The sequence below is a fragment of the Oncorhynchus masou genome, chromosome 19, assembly GCF_036934945.1.
Source record: "Oncorhynchus masou masou isolate Uvic2021 chromosome 19, UVic_Omas_1.1, whole genome shotgun sequence".
NCBI classification, from domain to species: Eukaryota; Metazoa; Chordata; class Actinopteri; order Salmoniformes; family Salmonidae; genus Oncorhynchus; species Oncorhynchus masou.
The window spans coordinates 24472344-24493694 of record NC_088230.1 but is presented as its reverse complement, the minus strand read 5'-3'; the positions used below and the strand labels follow the sequence as shown (position 1 = coordinate 24493694).

Genomic DNA, 21351 nt, shown 5'->3' with positions numbered 1-21351 from the left:
AACCTCGATTTGTAGCAAACTTGAAAATAATTCACTGTGGGGATCAAACTTGATCATAATAAACAAATTGTGTTTGGCCGTTCTGGCGATGGTAATTTACCTAGGCTTTCTAGGGCAGACCAGGGCTTTTGGCATCGCTATGGTTGCTACGCAGTAGCCGATCAGCAGAGCTTGTGACTTCACCCTCCAGACCGGACACTTGGGGCCTGGTATTAGTATGGGCCACACAATTGAGGGCTTCCACCATTTTAATGTAGTCAAATGGGTGGGACTTCCAACTTCATTGGCTGATCCCTCGTGGTGACCCTGTTGGAGTCATGTCCAATTGGGTCAACAGGAGCGATCATCCAATCGTGAAGAAGAAAATGTACTACTTTAAAATGGAGATTGCCTAAATGGCGATGCCTAGGCTGTCATAGATGCTGATGGTACAGATACAAATATGAGTCCTCAATCTATCTCTATGTTCTAGCCAGTCTGGCAGAAAGCAAACATCCTTCTGGATTCGGCAACTTGAGCCTGCAGGTGGTGTTTTTTTTTGTTGTTCAATACGTACAAGTTATTTTCTGTAAATGTTTAATTGCGAAAGTGGTTACAGTCGAAATCAGGCCATTCCAAGTACATTTTGTAATCGTGTATCATTAAAATGCGCAATTTCTATGTTTAGTTTATCTTTTAGATCAGTGGAGCAGTATAATTATTGCAGGGTGTTAACAGTCAATATTCACAAAATGTCCCCAAAAAAGTAATATAATATTTTTTAGGAATAATAAGATTTGGCCTGTCATACCGATGTCCCGCCCAAAGATTTTTCAACCAATTAAAAAGCTCACCTTTACATGCTCGCTTGTAAATGGACCAATGGAAAACGCGGTGGTTCTACGAACACAATTTGGGACTGGATCTTGACTCTTCTGACTGGCCGGTGTTGTTGGAAATGCGGCAGTAGCTATCAGTACATGCAAACACTAGGGGAGGACTGGCGTTGCTTGGGTTTAGTGAAGTGTTGTGATCATATTACAGAGGAGAGTAAACCTTGTCCGCTGTGCCACATTTGAAGCCACATAGAATTGTATTTGCAAGCAAAGCTAAATACTTGCACTAACATCTGCCTCAGCAGGAGAGTAACTCAACGATTCCCAGTTTTTCAGAATGGATATGCCGTAGCACCTGGACTCCGCGAGTGGGAACAAAGTGGTTTATGTTTAGCTGGCGAGCTAGTTTGTTAAATAGCTATGGCACGTCTCATGGATAGCGGCTACTAGTTTCAGCAATCTAAATTCCGAGAAGAGTGTAGTAACTATGTCAATAGTAACTGATTCACGGGGCACCTCCATTAACTACAGCGTGGTCTCAAAAGCTGCAACTCGGATTACTCACCATAGTTCTTAGCTTGCAAGCTCGCTGGAAAATGGGGCAACTCCGCGCTCCGCCTCGATAAAACTCTTTGGTTTATTGCTATGTGTAAATAAAAAGGATTGTTTGGATCATTCGTCGGTTGTTACATTGTGCCAAACAGTTTATTCTCCTCCTGGTCCTAGATGATGCCACAGTCTGTGCCCCATGCGCGCTCTGCATAGTTCATTGGATCTAGCACAGCAGTCATGTTTGCCGTCCGTATCGTCACCGCTGACTACTACCTTACAAGTCCTCTCAAAGACTTGGACGTCATTTATAACGAATTCAGAGAAAGTGACGTGAAGAAAGTACCAGTGGTTCGGATTTTCGGGGCAACTCCAATAGGTATGTTCATATGGTTTTTAATCAATGACTGGTTATTTGCAGCATGGTACAGTACCGCCACGCGGTGCACGGATGTAACACACATTTGCAACATCACAAAACCAACCCTATTCAAACATATGAAATTAGTTGTAATAAGGAGACGGACGCTGCAACATGAAAGATGTTTAGTGAGGTGACACATCGTAATAAACCATGCACCACCCGCAGCTGTTTGCAGCATGCGCGCGATACATGGTTGCTTTGTTTTCTATCTCGAGCTCCACAGGGCGGTGGACAGACCTCTACATCAGCATTCGGCACATAACCCACTTTACTATACCGTTAATCAAATATATTATGCAGTCTCTTTTCTGTTCCCAACAACCTGTGGAGTGGTGCCACAGCAACGTTGGAATCACAGCATGACAAAGTTGTCACAATGGAGGTGTGACTGATTTAACTGGCTGCAGTAGTCATGTCTAGATGGGATACAGCTTTTGGCAAGTTGACGCCAAAAGTAGATGTTTTTGTTGTATTTTAGCTAAACATTTTCCTAACCTTAAACTAATTATTTTAACCTGCTGCATAAATTCTAAACCTGCGACGAAAAGTCTATTTTGACAAGCTGCATTCCTTCTAGAGAAAATAGTGCAGTTTTAAAGAAGAGCTTGCTGCAAATCTACACGTTTTCCATGGGGTGGAATTTATACATGATATCTGAGTGAGGGTGACTAAGTAAATCAATGGCTGCAACAGGGATCAATCAAATGTAAATCTGGGAGGTTGTTTTTGTCAGGTGAATGCCTTAATACAGCAATTCGACCATGGTTGCTTCATGTTTAGGTAGCAGGCCGCTAGACTAATTTACCAATCTATAGAATGTTAGCTGGCATGGGCTAATTAATTGACTGTCAGTGACTGACATAAGAAAGAAACTGTCTTTGGAAATTGACCTGCAGCCCTACAAAAAGGGGGCCCTGGGCCGCATGCCCATCCCTGTTCTAGACAAATCCACTGGCTGCAGCACTTACTGTGGTTGATTTCCAGCCGACTATGGAGGACGGGCATGTCACCTGCTTTGCTTTCTAGTATTGGTTGTGTATCGTCATCGCAGACCACACAAGGAAATGTTTTCAGTAATAATTACCTTCATTCACTGCACAGCAGCCTAACCTACTCTGTTTTTTGTCCATCTTTTTGTATTTACTGTAGGCTGTGTGGATATTCACAACAGGCTTTGATGTAGGACTGGCATCTGAGAGAATAAATGGGATTGTGGGTCAGGGTGTCAATCTAATTTGGTCAGCTAGCCCCAGACCTTTGCATGTGGTCACATCTGCATTGTAAAGGCGGCAGCTCGAACCGCTTATCACACACTTATCATATCATCTCGAAGACAATGTCCCAGTCCCCCTCACTGACCAGTTTCCTCACAGCTTTATAGTGTAACACGTTGCAGTGGTTTTGGTTCACCAATGCCATGTAGACTGTTGTTGCCTCTGCTTCCCTTGTCATTGATTTATGTTGAGTGTTTCATAATCTGTTGAATAATGTTGTTTTCCACCCTCCAGACTATTAGTCAACATGAGGTCACACGGAGGCAAGCACAGGCAGCCCTCATTTCACACACCATCTTGTAGCTTTGTATTCTTCTGCAATGTTCTTGAATCATTGTTACCTCCAGGTGTTGTGAGGCTATGGGTGTTACTAACAATACAAGGCATTTGTTTCTGGATGTATGGTTGGAGTTTTGGCAGAGTGCATTTGTTCTCAGTAACTCCAGCAGCTCCACTCTAAGTCTGTGTTGGCTCTGTATTTTCCATGTGAAATTGCATCACCATCTGGAATACATTGACTTAAAGCACAACTTCTTTTTATTTTTCCATTTCGAATGTCTGCTGAAAAATCTGCGAAATGGGTCACACAGACACCCACGAAGAGAATCCATTCTTTAGTCCCTTGTATACATGATGAGTCAGGCTTGAACTATAATAAGTTGGCAGTCTCTTTAACATTTCTACCCATTCTCATTCTGTGGGAGTTGCTGGAGTAAAAAGGAAGAATTGGCTCATCAGCTCAGTGTGTCCTCTCCTAACCCACAGAAGCCGGGAGGGAGACACCAGTCTTCCCTCTGTCACTGGACACCACACTTTCTGTTTTCACCTAACCTGGTTACTCTTCATTGGCCAGCCCCTGAGGCCCTGCCCTGTTACAGCCGTGGTGTTCTAGTGGTGTGGTGTTCTAGTGGTGTGGTGTTCTAGTGGTGTGGTGTTCTAGTGGTGTGGTGTTTTAGTGGTGTGCTCCTCTATCGGTCTAGCTGCCTGTCTACATCCACGAGGGACCAATATCTCTATGATGGAATGCTAGAGAGACAGATGTTGTTCTTTCATGGTTTCAGTTGTTTTTCCCCAATGCACACCATCTTTGCTTATTCAGGCCAAATGATAGTGGTTGTGCACAATGTGCAGTGGTAATCAGTAATTCATTGCATATGTAATAGGCCAGCAGCAGCCAGCTTGATTGTGAATGCGCAGCAGTGGCAGACTTGAAGTATCCATGCATGGTAAATACTGAGTGTCTCCCACACTGCTGGGAGTTGCAGTCTTTGAGCTCTGACAGCATTGATCCTGCTTGATGTCTAGAAAGACTAGATTCAGCAGGCATTCCTCACTGCCTGGGAGATGCAGGAAGCCAGGCAGGCACTCTGTTTTTGTTTTTCTCTGCTGAATATGTGCATGCACACGTTGGGGTGTGTGCTGGGGAGACCTGCATGAAAAATTCACCTGAATGAGAGGTCAAGCAGCGAACCGCAGAGTGGGATAAAACAGAGGACCTCTCTCCAACCCTCTACCCCCTGCCCTTCCTTCCTCCCCCTTTCCTCTCATGGGGGAAAACTCTAATTCCGTCTAAAGGAATTCCTCCCGGATCCATTAAGAGGATAATGGGGGATTCAAAGACTTGGCAGTTCATTAGTCAAGTCATTGTCTCCTGAATGGTTTACCTCCCTATTCTGTTTATTGGATTATTTAGCATTCTGAAGCTGCAGCCCAGTAGGTTTATGATTCTTATTAGACCACTTTGACGATGATACGACTAGCTACTTATTTCTCATGTTTTGTAGGCTAATGGTTGTCTTTTGTGGGCTTAGTCCCTTTACCCTCACTTGAATCCATTCCCTTCATCTCGTTTTGATGACAAAAATAGCTGCCAGAGAGCAGCATGAACCCTGGCCCCTGATAATCCTGAGGCGTGTGATGTTAAGAAACTGAGACTCTGGATCTTTAAAGTGTGGCCCCAGCCCAGTGAAGACACACACGCATGTTCAGGTTTCATTAACCATTAATAAAGGCCTATCGTTCCTTTGTTTGTCATCCATGCCTTCTCTTTGGGCCTTCCCTCCATAGTATGTCAAGATGGTCCAATCAGTGGCCCTTTACCTTTGATCTATAGGAGACATTTAATGGCACCTCGTTGTGTTTCTTTATGTGGGTGTGAAGAAGCGTCTCCGTGCTGTGTCTCTGTCATAGGGGCCTCACATCAACCCAGGAATTCCACGAGTGTTAGATCCGGGTTCAAAGGGTTCAGCGGGCACAGTGATGGACTGTCTGCTGCATTGAGAGCTTAGCGAACAAATATTCCTCATCCTTGCAACAGGGATCAATCAAATGTAAATCTGGGAGGTTGTTTTTGTCAGGCGAATGCCTTAATACCACAGGTGGCCTCTGGAGGATTACTTTGTATTAAAGCTGAATGGGCCCCACCCCTTTCTCTGGGTGGTGATGATGACCTACTGCTGTTGCTTCGAGCCTGGTTACTGGAGAGGTAGGTCTATGTCGCAGTCAGCTTGCAGCCTAGCCTTTAACTCATAGCTGAGTTAGACATGAATTAGACATATATCCTGCAACATGAAGCTGAATGGAGTACCTTTAGTCTGGCCTGCGGCTGAACTGTTAGGCCTACCTTTAGTCTGGCCTGCGGCTGAACTGTTAGGCCTACCTTTAGTCTGGCCTGCGGCTGAACTGTGTGAGGTGTCTTTGTCCTGTCTAATGGGAGGTTTTTCTGAGCCCTCTCTTGCGCTGTCACTGGCTCCCCCTCCCCTCTCTTTCTCTCTCCTGAGGTTTCTCTGTACAGTACACAGATGCCCTTGCTGCAGCACCGGGGCCTGGGTGATTGATGGCTTTAATAGCTCCCTCCGGTTCTACGGTGGCTATTTGAATGCGTCGCCTCACCCGCCTCCGAGGGTAGGAATGTGCTGCTGCAGCACTAGTCATTGTCCCGTCCATCATTTTCTGTCGCCCAGGTTGAGTTAGGTGACACCCTGGTCTTTTTACTGTAGTGCTGTACCCACCAAGCCCTTCAGACTTTTCCTCAGATGTCTTCTCCCCACTGAGACCTATCACAGCCTCACTGCGTAGCACATATCTCATATTTAACCTTTACAGTCAGTTGACCAACGGATTACAGGGCGAATTAGAGTCATATAACACAGCCAGGTGATGTATTTCGCATGGTTCCAGGCTGAATGTTGTGGATCTGGTAAAAGAAGAAGAGTGAGATGGAACCTTGGTGTGCTGGCCACATTTGTATTTTCTTTAGCAGCTAACAATAAAAGCAGCAGAATTGCAGGCCGTATAACTGTGTGATGGATGGCAGATTCATTAGCACGGGGGAATGGAATGTGACAGTCAGCCTGGTCTGCTCTCTGGGCTGCTCGCCTCAAGGTGGGCTGGGTTGGACTAAACCTTATGACTTTGCTGCCGACAGGTGTGTGACTTATTTGCTGTCTAGTTGATTTGCGTTGCATTGGCCATGTCAAGGTCACTCCACCAGAGGGAGGCCAGGATCTACCTGTCCCTATGATCTCTGGCCCCCATGGCTGGGAATCTGTGTCCCAAATGGCACCCTGTTCCCTTTTATAGTGCACTACTTTTGACCAGGGAACCTATATATAGGGTGCCATTTGGGGTGTATAGACAAGCCACCTCTTCTCTGTGGTACTGGCACTAGGCTTGGTACTGGCACTAGGCTTGGTACTGGCACTAGGCTTGGTACTGGCACTAGGCTTGGTACTAGGCTGGTACTGGCACTAGGCTTGGTACTGGCACTAGGCTTGGTACTGGCACTAGGCTTGGTACTGGCACTAGGCTTGGTACTGGCACTAGGCTTGGTACTAGGCTGGTACTGGCACTAGGCTGGTACTGGCACTAGGCTTGGTACTGGCACTAGGCTTGGTACTGGCACTAGGCTGGTACTGGCACTAGGCTTGGTACTGGCACTAGGCTTGGTACTGGCACTAGGCTTGGTACTGGCACTAGGCTTGGTACTGGCACTAGGCTGGTACTGGCACTAGGCTGGTACTGGCACTAGGCTGGTACTGGCACTAGGCTTGGTACTGGCACTAGGCTGGTACTGGCACTAGGCTTAGTACTGGCACTAGGCTTGGTACTAGGCTGGTACTGGCACTAGGCTTGGTACTGGCACTAGGCTTGGTACTGGCACTAGGCTTGGTACTGGCACTAGGCTTGGTACTAGCACTAGGCTGGTACTGGCACTAGGCTTGGTACTGGCACTAGGCTGGTACTGGCACTAGGCTGGTACTGGCACTAGGCTTGGTACTGGCACTAGGCTTGGTACTGGCACTAGGCTTGGTACTGGCACTAGGCTTGGTACTGGCACTAGGCTTGGTACTGGCACTAGGCTTGGTACTGGCACTAGGCTTGGTACTGGTACTAGGCTTGGTACTGGCACTAGGCTGGTACTGGCACTAGGCTTGGTACTGGCACTAGGCTGGTACTGGCACTAGGCTGGTACTAGGCTTGGTACTGGCACTAGGCTGGTACTGGTACTAGGCTGGTGCAACACACTTGCACGATGGGCAGCCACTTCACAAAATTCATTACCAAATATCTGGAGATGGAACATCTATTACATTTCCTTTGAGTACCAGTCCTAATGGCCTTGCTAGGTTTATCCGTTCAGTTAAAAGCAGCAGCCACACCATGCCTTGATGATTCACCCGGTCAGCTCTCATCTGTGTTAGTCGCCCACCTTCTGAGAGACCACCGCTGGATGGCCAATTGTCTGAGTTAGCAGCTCTTTCCGGCACCGTTTGATTTGGCTGGGTCTAATCAATAGGAGCGCTGCTGTGTTAATAACACACAGACAGGGTGGAGGTGGCCAGCCGGCTTTACTGCTTGCTGATGGTCATTACGTCTGCTGTCTGCTGACTGCAAATCACACTGACTGACTGGGCCCAGACAGACCTCCAGGCCGAGGGGAGTTTGAGGTAACAGACTGACTGACATACGGGCTATACTTGCAGTCTGAGGGGAAGTAACCATAGAAATAGAATTATCTATAATTCAATCTAATTCTATGGAGGAAACAGACAGCCAAGCCTCCGTCTCTACTATCTGTAATTCAGCACATGGTATATAGCTGCCATGGGACTTTTAAACGCCTGCCCCAACCACATTTAAAGGAAGTACCCGGGCATGTGGGGATATCAGTGGGCTGTTGTTGTCAGCCAGGCCTATAGCAGTATCCTGTCACTGCTGCCTGCCAGTGAGGTCATGCAATTAGGCTAGTTCTTGAGTGAAGCTGGACTGGTCTCGCGTTGGTCGCCGGTGACCGGCCAGGAAATGCTTCCCTTTTGATGTACTGTATGAAAGAACGCCTGTGTTCTTCTCGTTTGATGTGGAGTGCTCAGTAGTGGAGGTGCTGCCTGCCTGCCAACGGTTGTGTTGGCATGGTAGCCTAAGTGGATTTATGTTCTTTGAATGGAGGGAGTCCCGAAAAAAACAGGCATCAACTGTGTGGTCCCACTCTGGCCCAGGGAGCCTAGTGTTGGCACATAGATTTGGGTTGCTGCTGAGGGTTCCAACCTTTTGCCCTCTCCTCCTGGCTCTTTGTCCCTACAGTAGATAACTGGTGTGAGAGGCCCTGCCAATTCAGGCTGTGTTAGGACTTTCTAGCTTTCTGTTCCTATGGCCATCTCTCACTGTTTTTACAACTTATTTAAAAGAATGAAGGAATTTATTAGAGAGAGCCAGAACTGGGAACAAAGGAATGTTTTGAACCTGTCAGGCACATAATTTCTTAACATCTGGATGTTAATAAAGCAGACGGAGGTGTCTGTTAATGGGTAATCTCTCATGGACAGATGAAACTGCAAGAATCTGTCAAGGCTCATGTAGAGTTATGTGATTACGAGCAGTTCGAGAGGTGCGTTCAGTTAGCTTGAATGTTTGCTTCATTGCAGAACAGTTTGTACTCAACAACACGTTTCCCCAAAATGTTATTGTACGTTCTTGAACAGACTTTGAGGTATGTTTGGTGGGTGTGGCTTGAAGCAATGAGTGGCGTATTTAAAGGGCAGTGGCCATGCTGACAGCGTTCCCCAACTCACAACCCAACCCCGCCACGCTTTCCACTGGCCGTTCAGTACAGCACCTTTTCCGTTCAATTGGAATGTTCCAGAACGTAAAAACGTACTGAACGCAGCCCTGGTTTGGGTTTTTGTCATTGATTTTTTTGGACGAATCAGGATTGGGCGAAGGCGGTGCTTAATAAACTGAGGTGATTTTCAAGTCATGGGTCATGTGTGGATCATTAACTGTTTTCACTAGATTCCACAACAACAGTCAAAATTGGCTATATTGTAAAAATGCATAACTTCCTTTAGAGCATGATAAACATGGGTGAAATTAGCGGAAGGAAGGGTTTTGGCCAAGAGTTTCTGTTTGCAAGGGAGGACACTTCGCTTCCTTCCTTTGCAAATGTCATCAAAATTTGATAACTGCATTCCCCCTTAGAAGTAAAACAGTGAGAATTTTACTTCTGGGGAAAGAAGAGTAGGCCTACAGTTCTGTTTTTAAGCTCTAACTATGACAGGAAAGCCCTGGGTTTGGAACACTCCGTTCTACACTCCCCCTTGTAAGAACCTGCGCCTGTCTGCTTCTGAAGACCAAACGGAATGTTTTGATGCATTCATTCCACAGTTCCACTGTGCACAGTGTGTATGAAAGCAGGCTTATTCAAAGAGGGGGAATTCTAGCTGGCTCTAAAAATAGCCCAGCTTGTTTTTTAAATGCAGCCAAGCTTGCTGCTTTCTCTTCTGTTGTGACAGTGCTGGAGGAGAACAGTGAGGGGTCCTACTTAAAACACAGACTCTGGGGTCGACCAGAACGTACTAGTCTTCTGCTGCCTGTCCCATTTTGGAAGCATCTGGGGGTTTTTCTTGAAGGGAAATGTCTTAAGCTGTTCCTCATTTCCCCTTTGTGTTAGCTATTTTATTTTCCCTCACAGCAATACTTCAGCTGCAATTTGGCTTGTCTTTGCTCTGTGTGCGTTTTGAGAGGGGGGAGACTGAACATGTCTCTCACTCGTCTAATGCACCAATCGTGCCTCCCCTAAGCCGTGTGATGTATGGCTGGGAGGGAGACATGCCATGAATATCACATTTCGACGGGCTTTCCTGGAGTATAAAACAACCGAGGTTGTGGAAACCAGAACTTTTAGGTTCTGCCTGCCGGGCTCCATCCAGAGTCCTTCGATTGGATTTCTATGGCTGCTGTCGACTGTTTGAGTACTCGCATCAATTTCTTCTGAGTACTCGAATGGGGGGGGGAAATCTTTTTTTGAACAAGGCTGGAAAAATTATGTGCACATTTATCTATAGGACAATGCCAGCAGTGCACAACAATACCTCATTTATCACAACCATTACAGATAACAAATCATAATGCCCCATATACACTATCGTTCAAAAGTTTGGGGTCACTTAGAAATTTCCTTGTTTTTGAAAGAAAATGTTATTTTTTTTTTGTCCATTTTAAAATAACATCAAATTGATCATAAATACAGTGTAGAGATTGTTAATGTTGTAAATTACTATTATAGCTGGAAACGGCTGATTTTGAAATATACTGCTCAAAAATATAAAGGGAACACTTAAACAACACAATGTAACTCCAAGTCAATCAAACTGTCCACTTAGGAAGCAACGCTGATTGACAATACATTTCACATGCTGTTGTGCAAATGGAATAGACAACAGGTGGAAATTATAGGCAATTAGAAAGACACCCCCAATGAAGGAGTGGTTCTGCAGGTGATAACCACAGACCACTTCTCAGTTCCTATGCTTCCTGGCTGATGTTTTGGTCACTTTTGAATGCTGGCGGTGCTTTCACTCTAGTGGTAGCATGAGACGGAGTCTACAACCCACACAAGTGGCTCAGGTTGTGCAGCTCATCCAGGATGGAACATCAATGCGAGCTGTGGCAAGAAGGTTTGCTGTGTCTGTCAGCGTAGTGTCCAGAGCATGGAGGCGCTACCAGGAGACAGGCCAGTACATCAGGAGAAGTGGAGGAGGCCGTAGGAGGGCAACAACCCAGCAGCAGGACCGCTACCTCCGCCTTTGTGCAAGGAGGAGCAGGAGGAGCACTGCAGGCCACAAATGTGCATGTGTCTGCTCAAACGGTCAGAAACAGACTCCATGAGGGGGTGGTATGAGGGCCTGACGTCCACAGGTGGGTGTTGTGCTTACAGCCACGTTTGGCATTTGCCAGAGAACACCAAGATTGGCAAATTTGCCACTGGCTCCTGTGCTCTTCACAGATGAAAGCAGGTTCACACTGAGCACATGTGACAGACGTGACAGTCTGGAGACGCCGTGGAGAACGTTCTGCTGCCTGCAACATCCTCCAGCATGACCGGTTTGGCGGTGGGTCAGTCATGGTGTGGGGTGGCATTTCTTTGGGGGGCCGCACAGCCCTCCATGTGCTCGCCAGAGGTAGCCTGACTGCCATTAGGTACCGAGATGAGATCCTCAGACCCCTTGTGAGACCATATGCTGGTGCGGTTGGACCTGGGTTCCTCCTAATGCAAGACAATGCTAGACCTCATGTGGCTGGAGTGTGTCAGCAGTTCCTGCAAGAGGAAGGCATTGATGCTATGGACTGGCCCGCCCGTTCCCCAGACCTGAATCCAATTGAGCACATCTGGGACATCATGTCTCGCTCCATCCACCAACGCCACGATGCACCAGACTGTCCAGGAGTTGGCGGATGCTTTAGTCCAGGTCTGGGAGGAGATCCCTCAGGAGACCATCCGCCACCTCATCAGGATCATGCCCAGGCGTTGTAGGGAGGTCATACAGGCACGTGGAGGCCACACACACTACTGAGCCTCATTTTGACTTGTTTTAAGGACATTACATCAAAGTTGGATCAGCCTGTAGTGTGGTTTTCCACTTTAATTTTGAGTGTGACTCCAAATCCAGACCTCCATGGGTTGATACATTTGTTTTGTTTTCCAAAAATGAAAATACTCCCCCTGGAGTCGCAACAGGTTTGCTCTTAGTTGTTGAGGAAATTGACCCACTATGCTGTTTAGTTTGCACATCATATCGCTGAGTCTACCTTTTAATGACACGGTAATATATTCATAATATATCATTTCATATTTCAGTTCAAATTAAGATGCAGAATCATCCATCTCCCTTTTGTTCTGTGGACTGTTGTCAAACAAGCGTATCCATTTCTCATTTATTTAGCGTTTCACAGTCACTCCAGTCAAGACTGCTTGGCAGTTTCTGAGTAAATTTAATATTTACATCTCCAATCCAAACACTAACTGTGACTCTGTCCGTAATTGACTGGATTGGAATATTTGACTGCCTGTTTGTGCAGAAGTGTAGTGTACTACTGTGAAAGGAAGTTGATTCTGTGCAGCCTCCTGTGTCCCTGTCGGCTGGCTTTTTCTTACAGTATACTGTGTCCCTTTTCACCTGCAGTACAGTGTCGTGGCCATGCATACTGCATGATTGTACCTCCACTGTGTGTGTCTGTGTGTTTTCAATGCTAGTCTACACGGTACTGTCAGACTGGGAACAGCAGACACTGAGGATTCCCCACCCGCTGGTCACAGTCTTGTGGCTCTCTCTCACCCACTTTTCCACTCTTTGCTCTCCCTCTCCCCACGCACACTCTCTTCTGTTCCTTTGTTCTCCTCTACCTACACTTCCGGCAGATCCAATTTCTCTCAATTCATAATTTTTTCACTATTTTTCTCTCACTTTTACCCAGAGCACTCTCCTCCTTTCTCTCATCCCTTTTTTCTGTGTCAGAGGTGACCTGTAGGTGTCATGTCACACTATGTTCCTTGCTGTGTCCTGTTTAGGGGGGACATGACCCCAGTCAAAATGTGACTTGTTCAGTGATGTGTGTGGGACAGAAGCTGCCCTCCCTGGCCTCTGCCCTCTCTGACCCTGTCAAGTTCATTCCCCTCTCACCCTGATACCCTTCCCTCATCACCCTGAGCCAATCACATACCTCAGCTCCAACACAGTGGCAAACATTAGTGACTCGGAGCGAAATTAGTGCCTGGGACCTGACTGGACAGGTCCATTTATGTCTGACGTCTGGCTGTTGACATAGTAGCATAATGCACATCACTGGATTAAGGGTTTACTTTTCAAGGTCCTAAGAGGTCCCAGGTCTGTGTGGGGTGTGTGACCATTCAGTGATGTGGTAGAGCTGTGCTTAGGGGCCCTGCTTCCATTATGCTCTTATTGAGTTAAAGCCCCTTCTTCCTCTCTGTCTTCAACAACTCCTCTACCTCCTACTTGGTGTCCTCTTTCCCCCTTCCACCACGACCTGCCTTTTCTCTTCCTCCTCCAACTCCTGCCTTTCCTCCATTTCTCCACCCACTATACCTCCTCCTGTTCACCTCCCCTGCTTATGTAGAGACTTCCTCTAGTTGCCGTCATGTCTCCAGTGGATTGTGTCCAGGCCTCCTGCTCGGCTGTGCTGCTCTCTGATGATCCTCATTGTTAAGTGGACTGCTCTGGTCTCTGGTCAAACAGACGTGGCTTTGTGTCTGGACGATGTGGGAAGTAAGCAACCCTGGTCGGTCGGGTTCTTCAGCTTCACCCTGCTAATTATACTTCCTCCTACTGTAACAAGAGGCAGGGAAGAGGGCTCTAAGGGACACTGTGGTGTTAGTGCTTGGGCCACATATAAACATACTGTAGGTGAGCGGACTGGACCACACAATAACAGACAAAAAGAGAATGTGGCACGGCCAAACCTCTGAAACAATAGCCTGGTTCAGTCTCTTTGTCCGAGGAGGACTGTGGTTCTGTTCAGTCTAGAGGTCGACCGATTATGATTTTTCAACGCCGATACCGATTTATTGGAGGACCAAAAAAGCCAATAGCGATTAATCGGCCGATTTAAAATAAGAAGTTTTAGGTTGTAGTTATTATAGGACTATTTCCCTCTATTTCCCGCTAAATACCATTTGTATTTCATTAACCTTTGACTATTGGATGTTCTTATAGGCACTTTAGTATTGCCAGTGTAACAGTATAGCTTCCGTCCCTCTCCTCGCTCCTCCCTGGGCTCGAACCAGTAACACAACAGCCACCACATCAAAGTGTTACCCATGCAGAGCAAGGGAAACAACCACCCAAAGGCTCAGAGCGAGTGACGTTTGAAACGCTTTTAGCGCGCTCTAACTAGCCAGCCATTTCACTTCGGTCACACCAGCCTCATCTCGGGAATTATAGGTTTGAAGTCATAAACAGCGCAAAGCCTGACGCACAACGAAGAGCTGCTGGCAAAACGCACGAGAGTGCTGTTTGAATGAATGTTTATGCGCCTGCTTCTGCCTACCACCGCTCAGTCAGATACTTGTATGCTCAGTCATATATGCAACACAGGACACGCTAGATATGCAACACAGGACACGCTAGATAATATCTAGTAATATCATCAACCATGTGTAGTTAACTAGTGATTATGATTAATTGTTTTTTATAAGATAAGTTTAATGCTAGCTAGCAACTTACCTTGGTTTACTGCATTCGCGTAACAGACAGTCTCCTTGTGGAGTGCAACGAGAGAGCGGCAGGTCGTTATTGCGTTGGACTAGTTAACTGTAAGGTTGCAATATTGGATCCCCCGAGCTGACAAGGTGAAAATCTGTCTTTCTGCCCCTGAACGAGGCAGTTAACCCACGGTTCCTAGGCCGTCATTGAAAATAAGAATGTGTTCTTAAGTGACTTGCCTAGTTAAATAAAGGTGTAAAAAAATAAATATATATTTTTTTAAAATTGGCGCCCAAAAATACCGATATCCGATTGTTATGAAAACATGAAAGCGGCCCTAATTAATCGGCCATTCCGATTAATCGGTCGACCTCTAGTTCAGTCTGTTGGTCCTAGGAGGACCGGGGTTCTGTTCAGTATGTTGGTCCTAGGAGGACCGGGGTTCTGCTCAGTCTTTTGGTCCTAGGAGGACTGTGGTTCAGTGTTGGTCCTAGGAGGACTGGGGTTCTGTGGACTGGCATGTGTGTCACTGTGAGGGTCACCCACTGCAGTGGTAAGCGGGCTGGACTGGATCCCCTCTGTCATTGTCTGTCTCTTCTCCTCTACCCATCGAACCATCACACAGCTACTGCTTGGACTGGATCCCCTCTGTCATTGTCTGTCTCTTCTCCTCTACCCATCGAACCATCGCACAGCTTCTGCTTGCTCTGCCACATTGCTACACTCTCCATGGAATGTTAGTCTGGAAAACTCAACCCGAAACAGTGACTAGGATCTGGTTTCAATGATGGACTCTTTTTTTCAACTTCGATAAAATGCAATTTGGGGTGGTTCCTCTTCAGACAACTCTCCCAACAAATCACGAGGCGGACATGCCAGAGCGTTGCGATTCAAGTTTCCAGACAAAACCGTTGCAGTGGTTTTAGTGAAGGGAGTTGATGCAAACTTGCCGCTTGTGAAACACTCATTAAAAAGAACCTCTGTGAGCTCCATCTCGCTATTTACTAGTTAGTGTTTTAGTCAAGCGGATAAAGTAGTGACATAGACAGTGACAGTTTCTTTATGACATAAGAGTCTCATTGAAACCAGAGCCTCGTCTCACTGTTGCTTGTTGAGGTGGTTGGACATGTAGACTTTGATTGATGAAGCATGTTTGTGTGTCTGTTGGTGTGAGCACAGCTAGAACTGGCAGGGCATCGATCGACAGGCTGCCGTCGCACTAATCATGCAGGTCTGGCAGATACGCGCACACACACACACACACAAGGTACTCAAACATGCTCCTCTCACACACACTCACGCATACACTGACACACACACACGTACCACATGCACACACACCTAGACACTGTGCAGCTGTGCAGCGCTGACCCTGGAGAAATAAGCAGCCATACAGGCCTGTTGCTACAGTAATACAGTGTTCCAGCCTATAGACGTAGGACCCTGCTTCTTCCCAGGCATAGTATTGCCTTCCTGCTCGTCCTTATTGTGTCCCCCCGGGGGGGGGGGGTGCCCCTGCTGTGACACTCCAGAGGGAATGGAGGCCCACCCGTGCCGTTAATCAGCCATCCCGGAATCGTTAGTGCCGCCACACACCGTCACTGGATGAATGAACTGGGGCCTGTCACCGCCACTCATATCCCACACCGGAGATGGATGTGCACAGAGGGGGGCCACTGCTGCCTGTCCGCCCAGCCGCCCACATTACACCTTCAGCTGGGATGGATTCTCACAACATAGGACTATACCCATGAGCCCTGGAGAAGGATGTGTTCATGTGACGCAGTGCTTAGTCGTCATTCAGAAAGACAAAGAAAAAACATACCAAAAAACAACAACGATGCTTTTGTATTCTGCTATTTTTTGTGCTGTGGGTTGGTGTGAGGTTATGTGGCTGCCAGACCATCTGTTGAGTCTCCTGCCTGCTCAAATATCTGGCACTCGTTCGCAGGACAATCTGGTCTGTTTGTTCCTCACCACACTGAAGTGCCAGGGATTTCTTTAGTGAACCCAGCAGGAGACCGCTTGGTCCAGTCTGGAGCTTCACAAACACTTTTTTTAGGTGTTTTATGCTTCAGTAAGGGCTGTCTGGGTCTGGCTTATGCTTTAGACATGCCTGTAGGTTAGGGCTGTCTGGGTTATGCTTCAGTCAGGACTGTAGGTTAGGGCTGTCTGGTTATGCTTCAGTCAGGACTGTAGGTTAGGGCTGTCTGGGTTATGCTTCAGTCAGGACTGTAGGTTAGGGCTGTCTGGGTTATGCTTCAGTCAGGACTGTAGGTTAGGGCTGTCTGGGTTATGCTTCAGTCAGGACTGTAGGTTAGGGCTGTCTGGGTTATGCTTCAGTCAGGACTGTAGGTTAGGGCTGTCTGGGTTATGCTTCAGTCAGGACTGTAGGTTAGGGCTGTCTGGGTTATGCTTCAGTCAGGACTGTAGGTTAGGGCTGTCTGGGTTATGCTTCAGTCAAGACTGTAGGTTAGGGCTGTCTGGGTTATGCTTCAGTCAGGACTGTAGGTTAGGGCTGTCTGGTTATGCTTCAGACAGGACTGTAGGTTAGGGCTGTCTGGGTTATGCTTCAGACAGGACTGTAGGTTAGGGCTGTCTGGGTTATGCTTCAGTCAGGACTGTAGGTTAGGGCTGTCTGGGTTATGCTTCAGTCAAGACTGTAGGTTAGGGCTGTCTGGTTATGCTTCAGCCCTAACCTACAGTCCTGTCTGTCTGGGTTATGCTTCAGTCAGGACTGTAGGTTAGGGCTGTCTGGGTTAGTCTTAGGAATCCCCTTGCAGAGTAGAGTTTTGGGGTGTTGTCTGTTTACCTCCAGGGCTGTATTGTAAGGACTGACTGGGGGTGCTGTACATAGGACTGTCTGTGAGTGCTGTACATAGGACTGTCTGGGAGTGCTGTACATAGGACTGTCTGGGGGTGCTGTACATAGGACTGTCTGGGGGTGCTGTACATAGGAATGTCTGGGAGTGCTGTACATAGGAATGTCTGGGAGTACTGTACATAGGAATGTCTGGGAGTGCTGTACATAGGACTGACTGGGAGTGCTGTACATAGGAATGTCTGGGAGTACTGTACATAGGACTGTCTGGGGGTGCTGTACATAGGACTGACTGGGGGTGCTGTACATAGGACTGTCTGGGAGTACTGTACATAGGACTGTCTGGGAGTTATATGGGGGGGTTGACCACCTGTAACTGACATTTCCTGCAGTGTAGAACAAAAAGTCACCTAGTATGAAAAATAAACATTTTACAAGGTGGTGCAGCGACCATTTTACATTCTTTAGGGAGAACCCTGGTGATTTCACGTTTCAGATTCTGGTTTGTTTGCTCCAGTCTGTGCTCAAGAGTCACGCGTTCTGCCAGGACAGGCCTTGGCTGTGGAGAAGGGGAGGGGATGCCCAGCTAAGACCACACAGTCACTGGGTAGACTCTGTTGTCTGCTCAAGGATTTGCCCTGGGACCACCACGATCTCCACCAGCATAGTTACCTCAGTCAGGAAGGCCTACGGCTCCTAGCTATGACACAATGGAACCTGTGACTCACTGGGGGTGGAAGGGAATGAAAGCATTTCCTTGCGATCTGCCTGGAGACACACGGCTGAAGACACTTGTGTTCAGGATCAGATGTGGATACAGTCAGCGGTGAAATAAGCCTGGTTAATCCACAGTAGAGGAGTTGTTCGGGAAGGAATGACTTACAGAACAGTGGTTAGTGAGTGAACAGCCTTTCCTGGACATGCTGCTTCTACCACTGTAATTTCAGACAGGACTAGAGATGTTTCTGTGTTCGTCTGAGTCAGATCTGGAGACGTGGCCAACAGTGGAAAACAGAAGAAGGGAGAGAGCAGACCAGGCAGCTGCAGCAGTGTACTACTCTGCCAAAGGGAATAAGGAATGAGAGAGAGCTCTCCTCTGGTGCCCATAAAGAAACAGGCCTCCTCTCATGCCTTTGTTATGTGTTCTAGCAACAGAAAATAACCCACTTGCATATGCACTTTGAAGGATGGGGGATTGAAGGGATGTGGGTGTATTATCGCTATGGCCAAATTGCAGTTTTTTTGTGTGTGTGTGTGTGATGGAGGTGGTGTGAGGAGTAGGGGGTATGGGGAAGACTGGTGGCAGAGGGAGGCTAATGAATAGCACCCTACCACACCCTTTGGCAGCTCCCCCTGCTCTGCTGTCTCTTGTCTGCTCTGCTGTCTCTTGTCTGCTCTGCTGTCTCTTGTCTGCTCTGCTGTCTCTGTCGCTGTCTTGTCTGCTCTGCTGTCTGCTCTGCTGTCTGCTCTGCTGTCTCTGTCTGCTCTGCTGTCTCTGTCTGCTCTGCTCTGCTCTCTCTGTCTGCTCTGCTCTGCTGTCTCTGTCTGCTCTGCTGTCTCTGTCTGCTCTGCTGTCTGCTCTGCTGTCGCTGCCTCTGTCTGCTCTGCTGCCTCTGTCTGCTTTGCTGTCTCTGTCTGCTCTGCTGCCTCTGTCTGCTCTGCTGCCTCTGTCTGCTCTGCTGTCTGCTCTGCTGTCTCTGTCTGCTCTGCTGTCACTGTCTGCTCTGCTGTCACTGTCTGCTCTGCTGTCTGCTCTGCTGTCGCTGTCTGCTCTGTCGTCGCTGTCTGTCTTCGCTGTCTGTCTCTCTCTGCTCTGCTGTCTCTGTCTGCTCTGCTGTCGCTGTCTCTGTCTGCTCTGCTGTCTCTCTCTGCTCTGCTGTCTCTGTCACTGTCTGCTCTGCTTTATGTGCTATGTAAGAAAGCTAACGTTTCAGTTCCTTGCTCAGAACATGAGAACATATGAAAGCTGGTGGTTCCTTTTAACGTGAGTCTTCAATATTCCCAGGTAAGGAGTTTTAGGTTGTAGTTATTATAGGAATTATGACTTTCTATCTATACCATTTGTGTGTTATATACCTTTGACTATTGGATGTTCTTATAGGCACTTTAGTATTGCCAGTGTAACAGTATAGCTTCCGTCCCTCTCCTTGCTCATCCCTGGGCTCGAACCAGCAACACATCGACAACCGCCACCCTCGAAGCAGCGTTACCCATGCAGAGCAAGGGGAACAACTACTAGAAGGCTCAGACCGAGTGACGTTTGAAACGCTGTTAGCGCGCACCCCGCTAACTAGCTAGCCATTTCACATCGGTTACACCAGCCTAATCTCGGGAGTTGATAGGCTTGAAGTCATAAACAACGCAATGCTTCAAGCATTGCGAAGAGCTGCTGGCAAAACCCACGTAAGTGCTGTTTGAATGAATGCTTCTGAGCCTGCTGGTGCCTACCATCGCTCAGTCAGACTGCTCTATCAAATCATAGACTTAATTATAACATAATAACACACAGAAATACAAGCCTTAGTTTCCGGATTCGACCATATTAATGACCTATCATAAAAACTAAAGGTTTATTCTTTCAGTGAAATACGGAACTGTTCCATATTTTATCTAACGGGTGGCATCCATAAGTCTAAATATTGCTATTACATTGCACAACCTTCAATGTTATGTCATAATTATGTAAAATTCTGGCAAATTAGTTCGCAAACGAGCCAGGCGGACCAAACTGTTGTATAGACACTGACTCTGCGTGCAATGAACGCAAGAGAAGTGACACAATTTCACCTGGTTAATATTGCCTGCTAACCTGGATTTCTTTTAGCTAAATATGCAGGTTTAAAAATATGTCCTTCTGTGTATTGATTTTAAGAAAGGCACTGATGTTTATTGTTCGGTGTCGTTGCTCCAACTTGTAGTCTTTTTTCGCGAATGCGCACCGCATCGATTATATGCAACACAGGACACGCTAGATAAAGTAGTAATATCATCAACCATGTGTAGTTAACTAGTGATTATGACTGATTGATTGATTGAGCGTTGGACTAGTTAACCGTTAGGTTGCAAGATTGAATCCCAGAGCTGACAAGGTAAAAATCTGTCTTTCTGCCCCTGAACAAGGCAGTTAACCTAAATCGGTGTCCAAAAATACCGATTATGAAAACTTGAAATCAGCCCTAATTAATTGGCCATTCCGATTAATCGGTCGACCTCCAGTCTCTGTCTGGCTCTCTGTCTGGCTCTCTGTCTGGCTCTCTGTCTGGCTCTGCAGTCTCTGCCTTGCTTTGCAGCCTCTGTCTGTGCCCTGTCCTGATGAGCACAGCTCATCAACAGACTCCACGCAGCCAGTCAAGGCCAAAAATAGTAGCACCCCGCCTTGACGTCTGTGCCTCCTCTCCTCCCTGAGACACACACACACAGAGTGCAATCAAAGTCTCTCCACAGCATGGCAGACACACTGTTTACTCCCTCTACAGGGTGGTCATGCCCCCAAACACCACCACTTCAGAAATGGCTGTACTGGCAGTATTTCAATAGTCTCACCCAGGACTAGCATAACGTAGGGTCTGCTAGAAGACAGAGCGCTCTATACTATGCTGCTTAAGACATTTATAAAGCAGGAGCATACATTTCTCTATCCCACACTTTGTTTAGGCTGATCACTGCTTTTCCCTCTTTTCCCTCTTTTTCCCTCTCTTCCTCTCCCCTCTACACTGCAGTCTGTTTCCTCCCTCCGTCTCTCTGTTTCCTCCCTCCGTCTCTCTGTTTCCTCCCTCCCGGTCTCTCTCTGTTTCCTCCCTCCCGGTCTCTCTCTGTTTCCTCCCTCCTCGGTCTCTCTCTGTTTCCTCCCTCCTCGGTCTCTCTCTGTTTCCTCCCTCCTCGGTCTCTCTCTGTTTCCTCCTCCTCCTCGGTCTCTCTCTGTTTCCTCCCTCCTCGGTCTCTCTCTGTTTCCTCCCTCCTCGGTCTCTCT

The 21351-nt window shown here is 47.3% G+C and overlaps 1 protein-coding gene across 1 annotated transcript in view; it reads left to right on the top strand.

Annotated features, from left to right (window-relative positions):
* Positions 1-936: 936 nt before the first annotated feature.
* Positions 937-21351, top strand: part of LOC135506046 (DNA polymerase zeta catalytic subunit-like) — a 148579-nt gene continuing 128164 nt past the window's right edge. Inside the window, exon 1 of the mRNA XM_064925413.1 lies at positions 937-1743. Within this exon, the coding sequence (XP_064781485.1) occupies positions 1605-1743 (139 nt within the window). The 5' untranslated portion in view covers positions 937-1604. The remainder of the gene's footprint in view (positions 1744-21351) is intronic.